We start from the raw sequence: 12824 nt of genomic DNA, 5'->3' as shown, positions 1-12824 counted from the left end.
ACCCCGTAATGCTACATTTGCCTGCATAGCCACACCACACATTCCTGTGCTACCACTCATCATGTCGCCGTGGCACACATCACCCTACTGTGTAAAATGTCAACACTTCGCCAATCCACCTCACTCAACACATATCACCCTCTACAGCCACATGGGTGTTCTCATGTCGCACGGAGTGTTCATAGGGAAACCCTTAACTGTACACTAATATCTGCCATGAATTATCATGCGCAGAAGGTATACAATTCAACCCCCATTGGGACCTGGACTTTGGGTGGATTGGCAGCAGGCAGCCAACAGTTTGCAGCTATCCCTGGTAACAGTTGGCACAAGGATAATGTTTGTTTTTATTATGTATTTACATGTTGGTATTGCTTTAAAAAGAAAAGTTGTTTAGCTTCCTTATACACAACTTCATACACAATTAATGATTCAATCTCATTTAAAAAACTTATTCCATTCAAAAGAAAAGGAAAAAGAAGAAGGTAGGAGTAATTCCAAAAGCGAGAATGTTCACAATCCATCATTCCACCACAGCGTAAGTGTTATTAGCTTGCCACCATCGTCATTTCCATAATATTTATTTATTTGAACACTCCGTCCAAAATGTTTGTCAAAGCAATTATTAATATTGTCCTTTCCCCTTTCAGAAGAGTGTTCCACCATTCAGCTGCGGTATAGGACTTCAGTTCTTCAAAGACATCACCCAGTATTAATGTTCTTAAAGATGTCAGCGCCTTGCAAAATAAAGCAACATGTTTTAGCATTTCCTTCTCTTCCGTCAATTCGCACAATCTCCAGCTAGATTAGTGTTTTATACACAAATACTAGATAAGTAATGTAACCAGATGCCTTCATGTCACCAGAGACACCCTATTCCAGTCCTGGGCTCTGCTTTGATTTTAGTCTATTTTGTTCAATTGAAACCGTAGACTACAGCTGCCAGAATGCAATTGGTGGAGAAATTAAAGCCCAGGACTGGGGCATAGTGTCCCTGGTGACCTAACACACAATCTAACCATGGACTCCGACTTGCTGTTCTTTGCTATTTCACCATCCATGCTCCATGCTCCAGAGAGACTGGAGATGCCAGTATTCATTGGTTGTCTCACACCAACCCCTTTATATGTACTAGTAACCAGTGGGTTAGACAGCTGTGCAGATACCTGCTACCTCACCACAATTTTGGTCCCATTTGAGGACATGGGAATGATGATATCCGGGTGATCTTTCCAAGATCATGTTCGGAGGTATCCGCAGTTAGGTTAATAGTGTGTTGTTTTTCTGTTGATCTTGTTTCCATACTGGCCTCGGAAGAGCCTCATTGACTACACATAGACCCTATTGTCACTTCTGGCACTCCTACTACAAATAAACACGTTTAACTTACATTGCCTTTTGGCTGGTTTCTTACATTTACAAGGCTCAATGTGTGCCTTTCCTAGAAGTACCAGAGTGCTTTCGATCTGACTTATAGCAGCATATTTAGTTTTCCGAAGCCATGTGCCCATTCGCAAACCTACTCTTACATCCTGTCCCCTTTCCTCCATACTGTATGGGCGTCCCTTCCAAGGGACGGGAGACGGAACCTTTTTCACCAGAAAAACCTTCTCCCCCTTTAAATTTAGAGGCGCGCAGGGGCGTGGCCCAGGGAGCATGTGCTGCCCTGCCTCCGCCCTCTGGCGCCACACCTCAGTCCCCTTTTCCGCATCGACAGGAACTGACCGAATTCACCAGCGCTCCTGGGTTTGGCCTCGGCCATGTAATTCCACGTGTGGATACTTCTTCTCTTTGTCTTTTTTGTCTTATCTATCATTCAGGTACTCAGTCCCCAGGCGTCACGTTCCTCCCCGGCGCATATGACTTATACAGGGTTCAGCAGGTGTCCATCCTGCAACAGGCTCTTCCCAACTTCAGACCCCAACGCCCTCTTCCTACGTTGCCTTGGCCCAGACCACGGTTGGCAATACTGTTCGGCGTGTGATTCGCTGTCCTCGAAGGCTCTGAAGAACAGACTAGCGAGGTGGAGGGAGCTCTTCCAGAAGTCGTCTCCAGTGGATCTCAAGAACTTTGTGAAGCTTCGTCCCAGGTCCAAGGTAGGGCTGATATTTTCCAGTGCACCCCACAAGGGAGACTCCTTCCCAGGGACTCTCCCGCCTGGGAGGGACCCGCCAGGTCCTTCTACCGGCACGTGCACCGATGCTGCTACAGCTACTGGCCTTCGGGTCGAGGGGTCCTCTGATCCTCCCAGACGCAGTGTCGAGGGACCGGAAGGTTCTTGTACTGGGCTTACAACTGAGAGGCTCTGCCCTTTTACCGGCGCAATGGCTGAGGGGCTACGCCCTAATACCAGCAATACATCTGAGGGGGCACCTATACGTAGCTCTACCGACCCCCGGGTCAAGGGTGTGTCACCTACTGGGCCGAGACCCGAGGAGCAGGGTAGGCCCAGTGATCCATACGCTAGAGTCTTGGACCAGGCCGGACCCAGCGGGCGTGGCTTCACATCGCAGGAACGTAGCAGGCAGCTTGTCAAACTGGCCACCGCGCCAATCAGGAACACTCGTCCAACGCCATTCCACGAATTCGGCGAAGAACGAGTGTCAAGGTGGTACTGGTCGCAACCAGGTAAGTGGCCTACGGTCTACCCTTCATATGCGCAGGGCAGCTTTCCCATGCGTCCATACGGACTGGGTACGCAACGGCTCCAGCAGTCCCCTGATACCCCGTTGGTACCCCCTACCACCTCTTCAGCCAGTGAGGAGGAGCTCTTCGACAAATTCCTCAGCCTCATGAGGTATCCGCAGATGGGGGCTATCATCAAGGACACAGTTAGGGAAGTCCTTCCCGCCAGGCACCACAGACGCCTTCATCGGGCCCCCAAACCCCAGTGCAGCCGCCTCCTCCAGCTCCACAGCCAACTCCGCAACCTCTGCCACCTCCTCAGCCTCCGGCTCCATCTACCCCTCCTCCTCCGCAAGACCCTCTGGATCTGCAGGACACGGACGAGGAGGAAGATCCGGACACGCCATCCTCAGCTAGGGTCTTTCATGAACGTCTTGCTGGCCTGGCAGAGTACCTGGGCCTCCCTCAGCCCGAGGTTGAACAACCGGTAGAGGGGGTTCTGGCTGAAGTCCTCACAAGACGCCCCTCTGGCAACACGGGCATTCCACTGCAAACCGATGTAGTCTCCCCGGCCAAGAAGGGTTGGCTCAAGCCCCATTCAGTCCAGCCGGTCAACCGACGCCTGGACGCCAAGTACAGGCAGATGGGCGGGGATACACTCTTGCTCTCGACCCATCCTCAGCCACACTCCTCGGTGATCGCTGCAGCATCACTATACTCCAAGCCTCAGTCGTCCTCAGCCGCCTCCTCTGCGGTGCTGCTAGGCAAGGAGGAGAAGATCTTGGAGGCCTACGGCAAGAAGATCTACTCCAACGCCTCCTTGCGCCTGCGTCAGGCCAACGCAGATGCCCTGCTGGCTGCCGCCAACCAACGCTTATGGCGGGAAATTGCGGACTTCCTACCGGAACTCCCATCCCAATGCCAATCTCGCTTTAAGGCAGGGCTAGCAGAGGCCAAGCTCATGGTGCACGAACTCATGGAATCCACAGTAGCGCATATCGATACCTCGGGCCGTGCCATCTGCATTGCCACGGACATGAGGCGCACGACCTGGCTCCGGGTGACGCAATTCAACCCTGGAATATCCAGGAGCGCATCCTAGATCTGCCATTCAAGGGGGGGGCGGGGTGTCTCTTCCACTCCTCTACAGACGAAGAGCTGGACAAGAAGAAGAACAGCTCACAAACGGCAAAGTCCTTGTCCATTCATACAAAGACCACGCCCAAATCTTACACCCAATCTTAGCAGCGCTCAGAGAAGGGTCGTACATATGGAGGGTTCTGCGGCTTCCAGGAACGCAGATCCAGGCAGCCGGACCGCTCGCCGTCCCAGAGCCGGTGCAAACAACAAAAAGGGGAGGGGGTAAGGGCTTTTTCCAGTCCCCCTCCTCAGCCTCAGAGGGAAAGCAGGCATGAGATGCCCCTTCGGGTCCACATGTCTACGGTGGGTGGCAGGCTTGCTCTCCACGCACATTTCTGGTGCCAGAATTTTGCAGATCCCTAGATCCTCTGTAGTATCCACGGCGTACCGCCTACCCATCCCAGCCTCTCCTCCCTCCTCCCGTCCACAGGTTGGGACAGCAACTCTTTTGGCAGAGATCCAGTCGCTCGTAGAGAGCCAGGCAGTGGAGGAAGTTGCAGCCTCCCAGCGAGGCTTTGGCTTATACTCCAGGATTTTCGCCATTCAGAAGAAGAACCAGGCAGCCCTGGGAGTTGTGCTGGACCTTTCCACCCTCAACCTCTCCTTACCGCTGAAAAAATTCAAGATGGTTACGCCAGCTTTTATAGCGGAGACATAGGATAAGGGAACCTGAATGTGCTCCCTGGACCTGAAGGACGCGTACCTACACGTCCCAATTTGGCAGCCCCATCATTCTTTCCTCCGGTTCAGAATCATGGGCTGCCATTTCCAGTACAAAGTCCTTCCGTTTGGCCTCAACTCGGCCTCCAGGGTCTTTACCAGGCTCATGAATGCTGTAGCGGCCCTCCTCAGAGCGCAGGGCCTCCACATCTACCCATACCTCAATGACTGGCTCATCAGGGCTACGTCTCCGGAGGCGTTTCACCACTCATCCCATGCCCTTATGAACACACTGACATTCCTGAGACTCATTTGGGACACGTGCTCCGAGAGGGTTTTCCCCTCGGAGGACAAAATCTTGGCCATCAAGAAGGCCACCACCCACTTCCTCAGAAGAGAGGTGACCTCAGCATGGTGGTACCAACATCTACTGGGTCTACTAGTGGCGGTCCTGTTAGCCGTGCCGCACACAAGACTAAGGATTAGAAGGATTCAGCTGCACTTCGCGGCCTCATGGAATCAGGAGCGGGGCTCACAGTCATAGATGATCAACGTTTCTCCATCTCTCCACCCGGACCTAACTTGGTGGTCCATGGACTGCAACCTACAGACAGGTAAAACTTTTCGGCTGGCCCCTCCGCAGGCCAACATCACCACAGACTCATCGCTCGAAGGTTGGGGAGCCACCCTGGACGATCTCTTGGTCCACGGCACCTGGACTCGACAGGAGCGGGAGTACCACATCAATTGGTTGGAGCTCAACGCCATCTGGCTATCGCTCAGAGCATTCCTCCCACTCCTCAGGGGCAAGGTTGTCCTCATCCAGACAGACCAGTCGACCAGCATGTACTACTTCAACAAGCAGGGAGGCGCCAGATCCCCTCCTCTCTGCAGACCGGTGATCAGCTTGTGGGAATGGGCCTTGGAAAACTAAATGTATCTCTCGGCAGTCCACCTCCCGGGGGAATCCAACCTGGAGGCGGACAGACTCAGCAGGCTGGGAGCTGACAATTACAAGTGGCAGCTAAACAACCTTGTTACTAAGGAGATCTTCAGCAGGTGGGGTCTTCCCACGTGGATCTCTTTGCCACCTGGCACAACAAGAAGTGCCCCCAGTTCACATCCTGGCAAGGGCAGGGCCCCGGCTCGCTGAGTGACGCATTTCACCTACAGTGGACCGGCATGAAAGCCTACGCCTTTCCGCCCACTCCTCTGGTACACAGAGTAATTTGCAAGATCAAGGAGTCTCACCGACTCCACATCATTCTGATAGCTCCATGGTGGCCGGCCAGGCCAGGGTTTTCGGAGCCCCTCAGCCTTTCGGAGGGGCCACCGATACACCTTCCGACGGGCACAGCACATCTTCTGGCTCAGCAGCGCTGCGCCAGGGCAACTAGCCCCCACAGCGTGGTACCTAAGCAGGTAACGCTTAGGCACCTTAGCCTCTCACAGGCCAATCTGGAGATCATGCAGGGCGCCAGGAGAAAAGCCACCAGGGCCCAGTACAAAAGCAAATGGACTAGGTTCTGACACTGGGCAGAATCCAAGGGAATTGACCCCTTGGCCTGCAATTTGGACGACATGCTCTCCTTTTCAGCGCACCTCGCTCATTCGAGAGTATAGGTATCACGACCCACTTCCTGAAAGCACCCCGGCAGGCCCAGGGGACAGGAGGGGTCTCGGCTCGGGCCCCCAACAAGCTTAGGCATCCTTTGCCCTGGCCCTCTTGGGGCCAGTCCTGGCGCCTTTGGGGCCAGGCTCATACTTGATGGAGACTTGTGCTTGGGGACTACTTTATTTCAATGCCAGTCATCATGGCGGCATCCACATAGCTTGGCTCTTTGGAACCAAGCTATGCGGTATAGTGTTTTGGGTGTGGTAGCCTAGGGACTATTTTACCTGGACTACTTTCTTGATGCTATTTAAACCACGCCAGACTTGGAGAACACTCTTCGCGTTACTTTGCAATCCTGCAACGTGACGCTCATCGTGTTCAGCAGCATCTGCGAACCTCGGAAGAAAAGCACCTGAAAAACAAAAGGGACATCGTTATTAGCAGCAGCTTACCTGTGAGTCCCCGCTAGCTGCCCTCTGCTCCTGCAAACAGCATCCAAGGAACAGCGAGCCTCCCGGACCATCGGATCTGCAAAAGGGGATAAACAAGACATTAGACCTTTACAATTGTACCGGCAGCTTACCTCTCAAGTCGCCCATCGACCAGCACCACCTTGGGATTTCTTGCTCCGGGTGAGCACCGCAACCTACGGGAACAAAAGACAACAGGTTAGCGAAGGCTGCGCATATCTCCTACTTACCGCATCAAGGTGCTCTCGAAACACCATCACCTGCCGGTGAGTCCAAATTCAGCCAACGTTCCTCAGTGAACTTCCGCGAACCTAAGGAGAGAGAAAAGAGATTATTGAATCTAAGAAAGGCTTACAGTATAACAGTAATAAGACCTACCTGAAAGACTCTAAAGGGCAGCATCAGTGAAGTAACTAGATCGCACTTGTCCACAAAGGACAACGCGCCCCTGCCAAGAAGGCAGGACGGAGAGCACGCCAAAATCCATAACAAGGTGAGGAAAGGTCTGGGGAGGGGCTGCGGGCATACGGGGTGTTGGGAGGCTCTTACCCCAGTTGCCCAGTCTTGAACATTACCCACCTGTTTTCCAAGCAGAATGTCCCTGCTGATTATACCAGGGAGCGGCTGAGAAGGGCACCAGAGTCCCCGCAGCTGGGTGGCGTCCCCGTGGATACCAGGTGAGCATAACAATAGGTCGACACCTGCCGTACATACCTTGCAGCCATTGGGGCGTACAGGAACTCGGAGGAAGGCATTTGTTTCCTCCTCCAACCCTATTGTCAAATATCTGATGGGTCTCGCTAGGATCTACCCGCCCGTCAAGAGACCGCACCCGGTGCGGGACCTTAATCCAGTCTTGGACGCCCTGGCGCACAAACCATTCGAGCCAGTGGCGTCCATGGACATTAGGCTGGTCACCATCATGACGGCCTTACTAGTCGGTCTTACCTCGGCTCGCAGAGTCAGCGAGATTCAGGCGCTGGTCGCCTCTGAACCATATACCACCTTTCACAAGGACAAAGTAGTCATGCGGACGCACTCGGCATTTCTGCCCAAGGTTCCATCCGCGTTTCACCCGAACGAGGAAATAGTCCTCCCTACGTTCTTTCCCGATCCCAAGGATGATGCACAGAAAGTGCTGCACTGCCTGGATGTCAGGCGTGCCCTCAAATTCTACTTGGACAGGACCAAGGGCTTCCGCAAGTCGGACGCCCTGTTCGTCACGTTCGGCGACTCGAGGCCAGGCTACCAGGCCTCCAAGGCTTCCATATCCCGCTGGATGGTCGCTGCCATTAAGGAAGCATATGAGGGTCAGCACAGGCCAAGGCAACGCCCATTACATTCCAACGCCATGTCCCGTGGCAAGTCGTAAGCAGCGCAGCCACCTGGGCCTCCCCCTCCGCTTTCTGCAAGCATTACTGTTTGGATGCCGGCTCTACTTCTGATGCCGCTTTCGGACAGGCGGTTCTCGGGAACCTATTTGCTTAAGGAGCGCCTCTCAATTTAAAGGGGAGGAAGGTTTTTCTGGTGAAAAAGGTACCGTCTCCCGTCCCTTGGAAGGGACGCCCATACAGTATGGAGGAAAGGGGACTTTGGACTAAGAGTACGTTAGTCACCACGGTGAGTAACTTATAATTACTTTGCTACTCATTTGAGCCATTTCCTGAGATTTCCATAAACTCTACTTTCCGAATGGCACCTGTTGAATTTGTGCAAATTGTTCTTTACATGCCGTGTGAAGATGGGCACTTGCCTACGCTGCCACCATCTTCCAAATTCTCCTTCTACTTGGTAATGGATTCTGACAGGTTGACCAGGGAACGAGCAGTACACAGAAATGCCTAATATGTCATAACGAATCCAGAAACGTAACGCCATCCTCTAAACTGCGTCATCTCCAGTAACAGGCCTAAGCAAGAGGGGCTGCTTATGCACAGGTCTTCATGCTGTGTTAAGAGGCTCTCAAAATAGCAATGTGTAGCATGTAGGAGCCTTGGACTATGAATGCTGGAGCCAACGCAAGGTGTGCATTTCTGCTCTCCCCTTTGTCCATCTAAAGTTGTTTATGGATTAACATAAACCTACTTTACTAGATAAAACCTTTTTGGTTTCTTACTAAATTGTACAAACTGATTATTTTTTTTTGCTGCTGGTTTAAATCTTTTTTTACATTTAAAACTGGGAATCCTGATATCTTTTCATTTAGGAAAAAAATTATTCAAAGTAAATGTACTTCTTTTCTTGCGTGTGCAAAATCTTGTCTGAACCACAAAACATGTGAGAAAATGTAACTTTCAAAAGTCTTCATATAGATTATATTCTCATGAGATGTACTCTATGCTAGATATGAGCCAAATTCACATATGATTCATAGCCATATTTACAGGCAGTTAATGTTTTTCTTTCTTCTTTAAGGTGTACCTGGTTGGATGGGACAAGCCTCTGCCTTGGGTGTCTTTGGGACAGCAAGGAATGATGGTCTCTTTGCCGCCACTAACCTACCGTCAGATGCCTTGCAAATGGGCATGGACTCTACGAATACTTGATGTTAAATGAAGTGCCAGATTCTAAAGGATGTTTCATATTTTTTTAATGGGGTGTAAGGAAACCTATTTGTGCATAGTCTAATTTTGCACTAAATGAAAGTAGCTACACAGTGACCAAATGCACCAATGCCCTGCCTTTGCGTCCTGATGAGCCTTTTTATCTTGTTTTTGGTTGTTGTGAAATATAGGCCAGTAAACTCCATGGTGTACCTGTCTTATTACTAGTTTGCTATGCATAAGTCATACCGCTTTTCCTTTCACACTCTTCCCAGATGTAACAAGAAAAGAGTATTCACAAAATGTCTGATATGTGTGACTGAATAAGATCAACCGAAGAGCAAAACAAAAGAGGTGATGGCTCGAAAGTTTAGAATTCATCTTAACCTCTGGCATTGCTCTGGCAACCCTCCCAGACCATCGTTCTTCGCCTGCCAAGCTATTACAAAAGGGAAAAGACCATATGCAAATCAGTCTTGGTCCCACCCCAAAAGGGACAGTCGAGCCCAAACTGCTTGGTCACATCCCTTCTGCCTTACATTTGTCCAAATATGAGTTCATTAAAGCACCCTCCACGAGACAGGGATGAAAGTAAGGCTCCTGCTCAGAAGTCTACGATGGGAGGAAGTGTATGCCCTCAAAATCTATCTGGGCACCAAGGCTCATATTGTTATCCCGTGTTTTTTGGTTATTATTGATTTGGATAATATTACCAAAGAATGTCCATGCTTGACATAGTATGTCAATTGTCTGAGTAGGCTCTTAAAACCAGTATCTCTGGCTTTGAGCCGTTGAGGTTGAGACATTGTTTTATGCCTAGGCTCCAATTGCATTGAGCCTTTGGAACACTAACCAGTATTAGTTTTCTGCTCCAGAAATGTGCAGGGGGGGGATGTGTCTCATTCATTTACGAGTGAAGTAACAGGTTGTGGGATCTTTGCAGGCCCTAGGGTTTCATAATGATGTTCAACATCAGTGGGGAAAGAGGAAAGCTCTTACAAACATCACTAATTACATCTCTTATTGATGAGATCCAAAACCTAATCTGGAGAATCATTTTAAGCAAAGGTCTGACATGCTGACCATAGATTGCAGTTGATGAAACAAGATAATAATAATAATTTAACATTTATATAGCGCTACGACCCCTTATGTATCTGAGCGCTGATTATTATTACCCACGGTGTGTGGTGCTCATTTATCGACCTCAAAAGGATGAAAGGCTGAGTTTGGCCCTGCTGGGATTCGAACCTGCGTCAGCAGGCTCTGCAGAGATGTCAAAGCGAGCGCTCTACTCGCTGTGCTCTCGGACCGGCTAAAGATGCTGTAGTCCACGATGTCCGAAGCAGCTGAGAGGTTGAATATTATGAATATCGGTGGGGATCCATCAGTGACAACTTCAGGAAGCTCTTGCCAACCATTCATGTCATGAGGGCAAATTCTGACCATGAAGAGGGAGAAAACCAGACTGCCAATGTTCAAATTGCAGTTGTGCAGGAACCTCTTTTTTCAGGATTTTACTAATCCAGGAACACATTTATCAGTTGATTATTACTGGGGTCCAAGGTGGGCTTTTATAGAAGAGTGGGCAACTAGGGAATATTTAAGTGAATCTGGAAACATGCCCAAAATCAGTGAGACGTTGATGACGGTGGTCAGCAGGCTGGCAAGGATATTAACATGGGCTGCAGCAATTGCACAAAGGACACAAGGGTTTTGGAATCGTCCACCTTAGAAAAATCAAATTGAGGAGTCAACGGGTTAGGGGGCTCTCTTTGAGCGTAGCTCAATTAGTCAGGTGGAGATGAGGATGACTGTGATTCCTTCTTCTATCGTAGCTAGTTTGCGATGAGGAAAGTGCAGTACTACAACAGTATTATGCCTACGATAGTTGTCTAGCAGTCAGGAGAGACAAACAAATGACCTACTTAGAAGACATTTCTCTGAAAGTTGAGGAAGGGAGTCAGTCACTCAAGCTTTATTTAGGCATATCCATTATAGGACATTCACATAAAATAACATGAACCTGGTGATATAAAAACCACTATTTAAAGGGACAAAAAGTAAAGGAATAACACACGACTTCAAAATACATGATTAATCAAAATTACTCTGTGCTCTGGATTTTAGTGATGGGTGTAGGTGATTACTATGGCAGACCATCTAGTCCATTTAAGTGCCAGCCTTGTGTATCATCCGTGAACACGTTTGTCTCACCAAGCAAGATACTGCTGAATAGGATGACAATACCAATCTGCAAAAATAAACATTATTAGTTTATGCTAAGATATGCGTTTGTCCCACAAATGACAACTATTTCTACTTGTACTTTATGAAAGCCACAGTCACTTTTCCTATCCTAGAGGAAACTAGAAGTTTTTATTTTCTCAGGAAAAGATTGGTTCCGAGGATGTCCTTTTTTCATAACCCACATACAGAAATAATCCTAAAGCTTTTCATTGCTTAGCATTGCATCTTTTTAGACATCTTCCTAATTGACACAGGAATAACTGAAACAGCTCTGTTTTCCATTAGATAACAAAGTATTAATCTTAATGGTTCCTATATTTTTGTGATTTTGGGGGTTAGCCGATCAAGTGGTATTGTGAAAAAAATATTTTTCTGTAAATTATTGTGACCAATGAATTTAAAAAGACTTCTGGTGTTTCAAATAAAGGTGATGCTGAAAAAACTTTGATATGTGCCTGATGATTTTTGTAAGAGGTGGTTGGGTTGTCTTTGTAGATGGTTGGCTTGTTCATGCGCTTGTTAAACATTACAAAACAGACCTATACGATTGTAAATGGCTCGACAGAAAATTCTGAATTAAGGGGTCACTTTATGTCCCCCCACCAAGGAAAATAAGTTGGAACTAAAGCTTAATGAATGTTGCAATTAATAACGTTTTGCATTAGTTTGTCTCAGAAAGCAAATTATTTGTAATCCCCCCTGGCTTTTATCACTTTAAGAACACCAGATTTCTGATTGTGCTGGCTAGATCTAAAAGCCAGGACAGGCGCTCCTGATTAATCTGTCACATAATAAGAAATTGAACATTTGCGTTCAATTCGTTCCACTGCTGAATAAAAGACAGACCATGATTGGAATGGGATAAAAGAAGAATCAGTCAATGCATACAGAAGTGGGTCATTTGAATGCTAGATAAGAAATGCAGTAAAATAAAATGTGTGTACTTGAATGGTACCGTCTTGGTCCAAGGCCCTCAAGCCAACCTTCTCCTCTTTGATAGACGCTTCCCGCGCCTCATCATTTTCCTGTCTTCTCCTGCTGTCCCTTCTCTCTCTTCCTCTGCTTCCTTGTCTCCCCCTGCTGTCTCCTCCTTTGCTACCTTGCCCTCTCCTCCTTCCTCTTCTGACCCCCTCCCCTCAGGGCATATCTCTAATTTGTACCCCTCCCTGGAAGTCTTTCAAGGACGGCAACCTTCTCCATATTGCCACTCTAAACTCTCGCTCAGCTGTCAAACACTCCTCTGACATCTTCTGCCTCTTGGAGGAACTTGACCTCGATATCCTCGGTCTCACCAAGACATGGTTCACGGCCAGCTCTGTCACAAGCTTTGACACTCTCCTCCCTGATGGCTACAAGATCCCCTCCGCGCCCAGATCCAACTGTTCCGGAGGGGGTGTAGCCCTGATCTTCCCTGAGTGAATTCCTGCCTCTGTCATTCCTGCGCAGGCCTACTCCTCTTTCGAATGCCTTGCCTGCAGGCTCTCTCTCTCTGCTGGCCATTCCCTTACTGTGGCTACCATC

The 12824-nt window shown here is 49.1% G+C and overlaps 1 protein-coding gene across 1 annotated transcript in view; it reads left to right on the top strand.

The window, feature by feature from the left end:
- The window catches only part of FUCA2 (alpha-L-fucosidase 2), a 265636-nt gene extending 254501 nt beyond the window's left edge, over window positions 1-11135 (top strand). Inside the window, exon 7 of the mRNA XM_069607612.1 lies at window positions 8926-11135. Coding sequence (XP_069463713.1) covers window positions 8926-9066 — 141 coding nt within the window. The 3' untranslated portion in view covers window positions 9067-11135. The remainder of the gene's footprint in view (window positions 1-8925) is intronic.
- Window positions 11136-12824: the final 1689 nt, after the last annotated feature.

This window comes from Ambystoma mexicanum, chromosome 4q, assembly GCF_040938575.1.
Source record: "Ambystoma mexicanum isolate Mex_15411 chromosome 4q, UKY_AmexF1_1, whole genome shotgun sequence".
In the NCBI taxonomy this organism is placed as follows: Eukaryota; Metazoa; Chordata; class Amphibia; order Caudata; family Ambystomatidae; genus Ambystoma; species Ambystoma mexicanum.
Note: the sequence above shows the minus strand (reverse complement) of the source record. Positions and strands in the feature narration are given on the sequence as shown.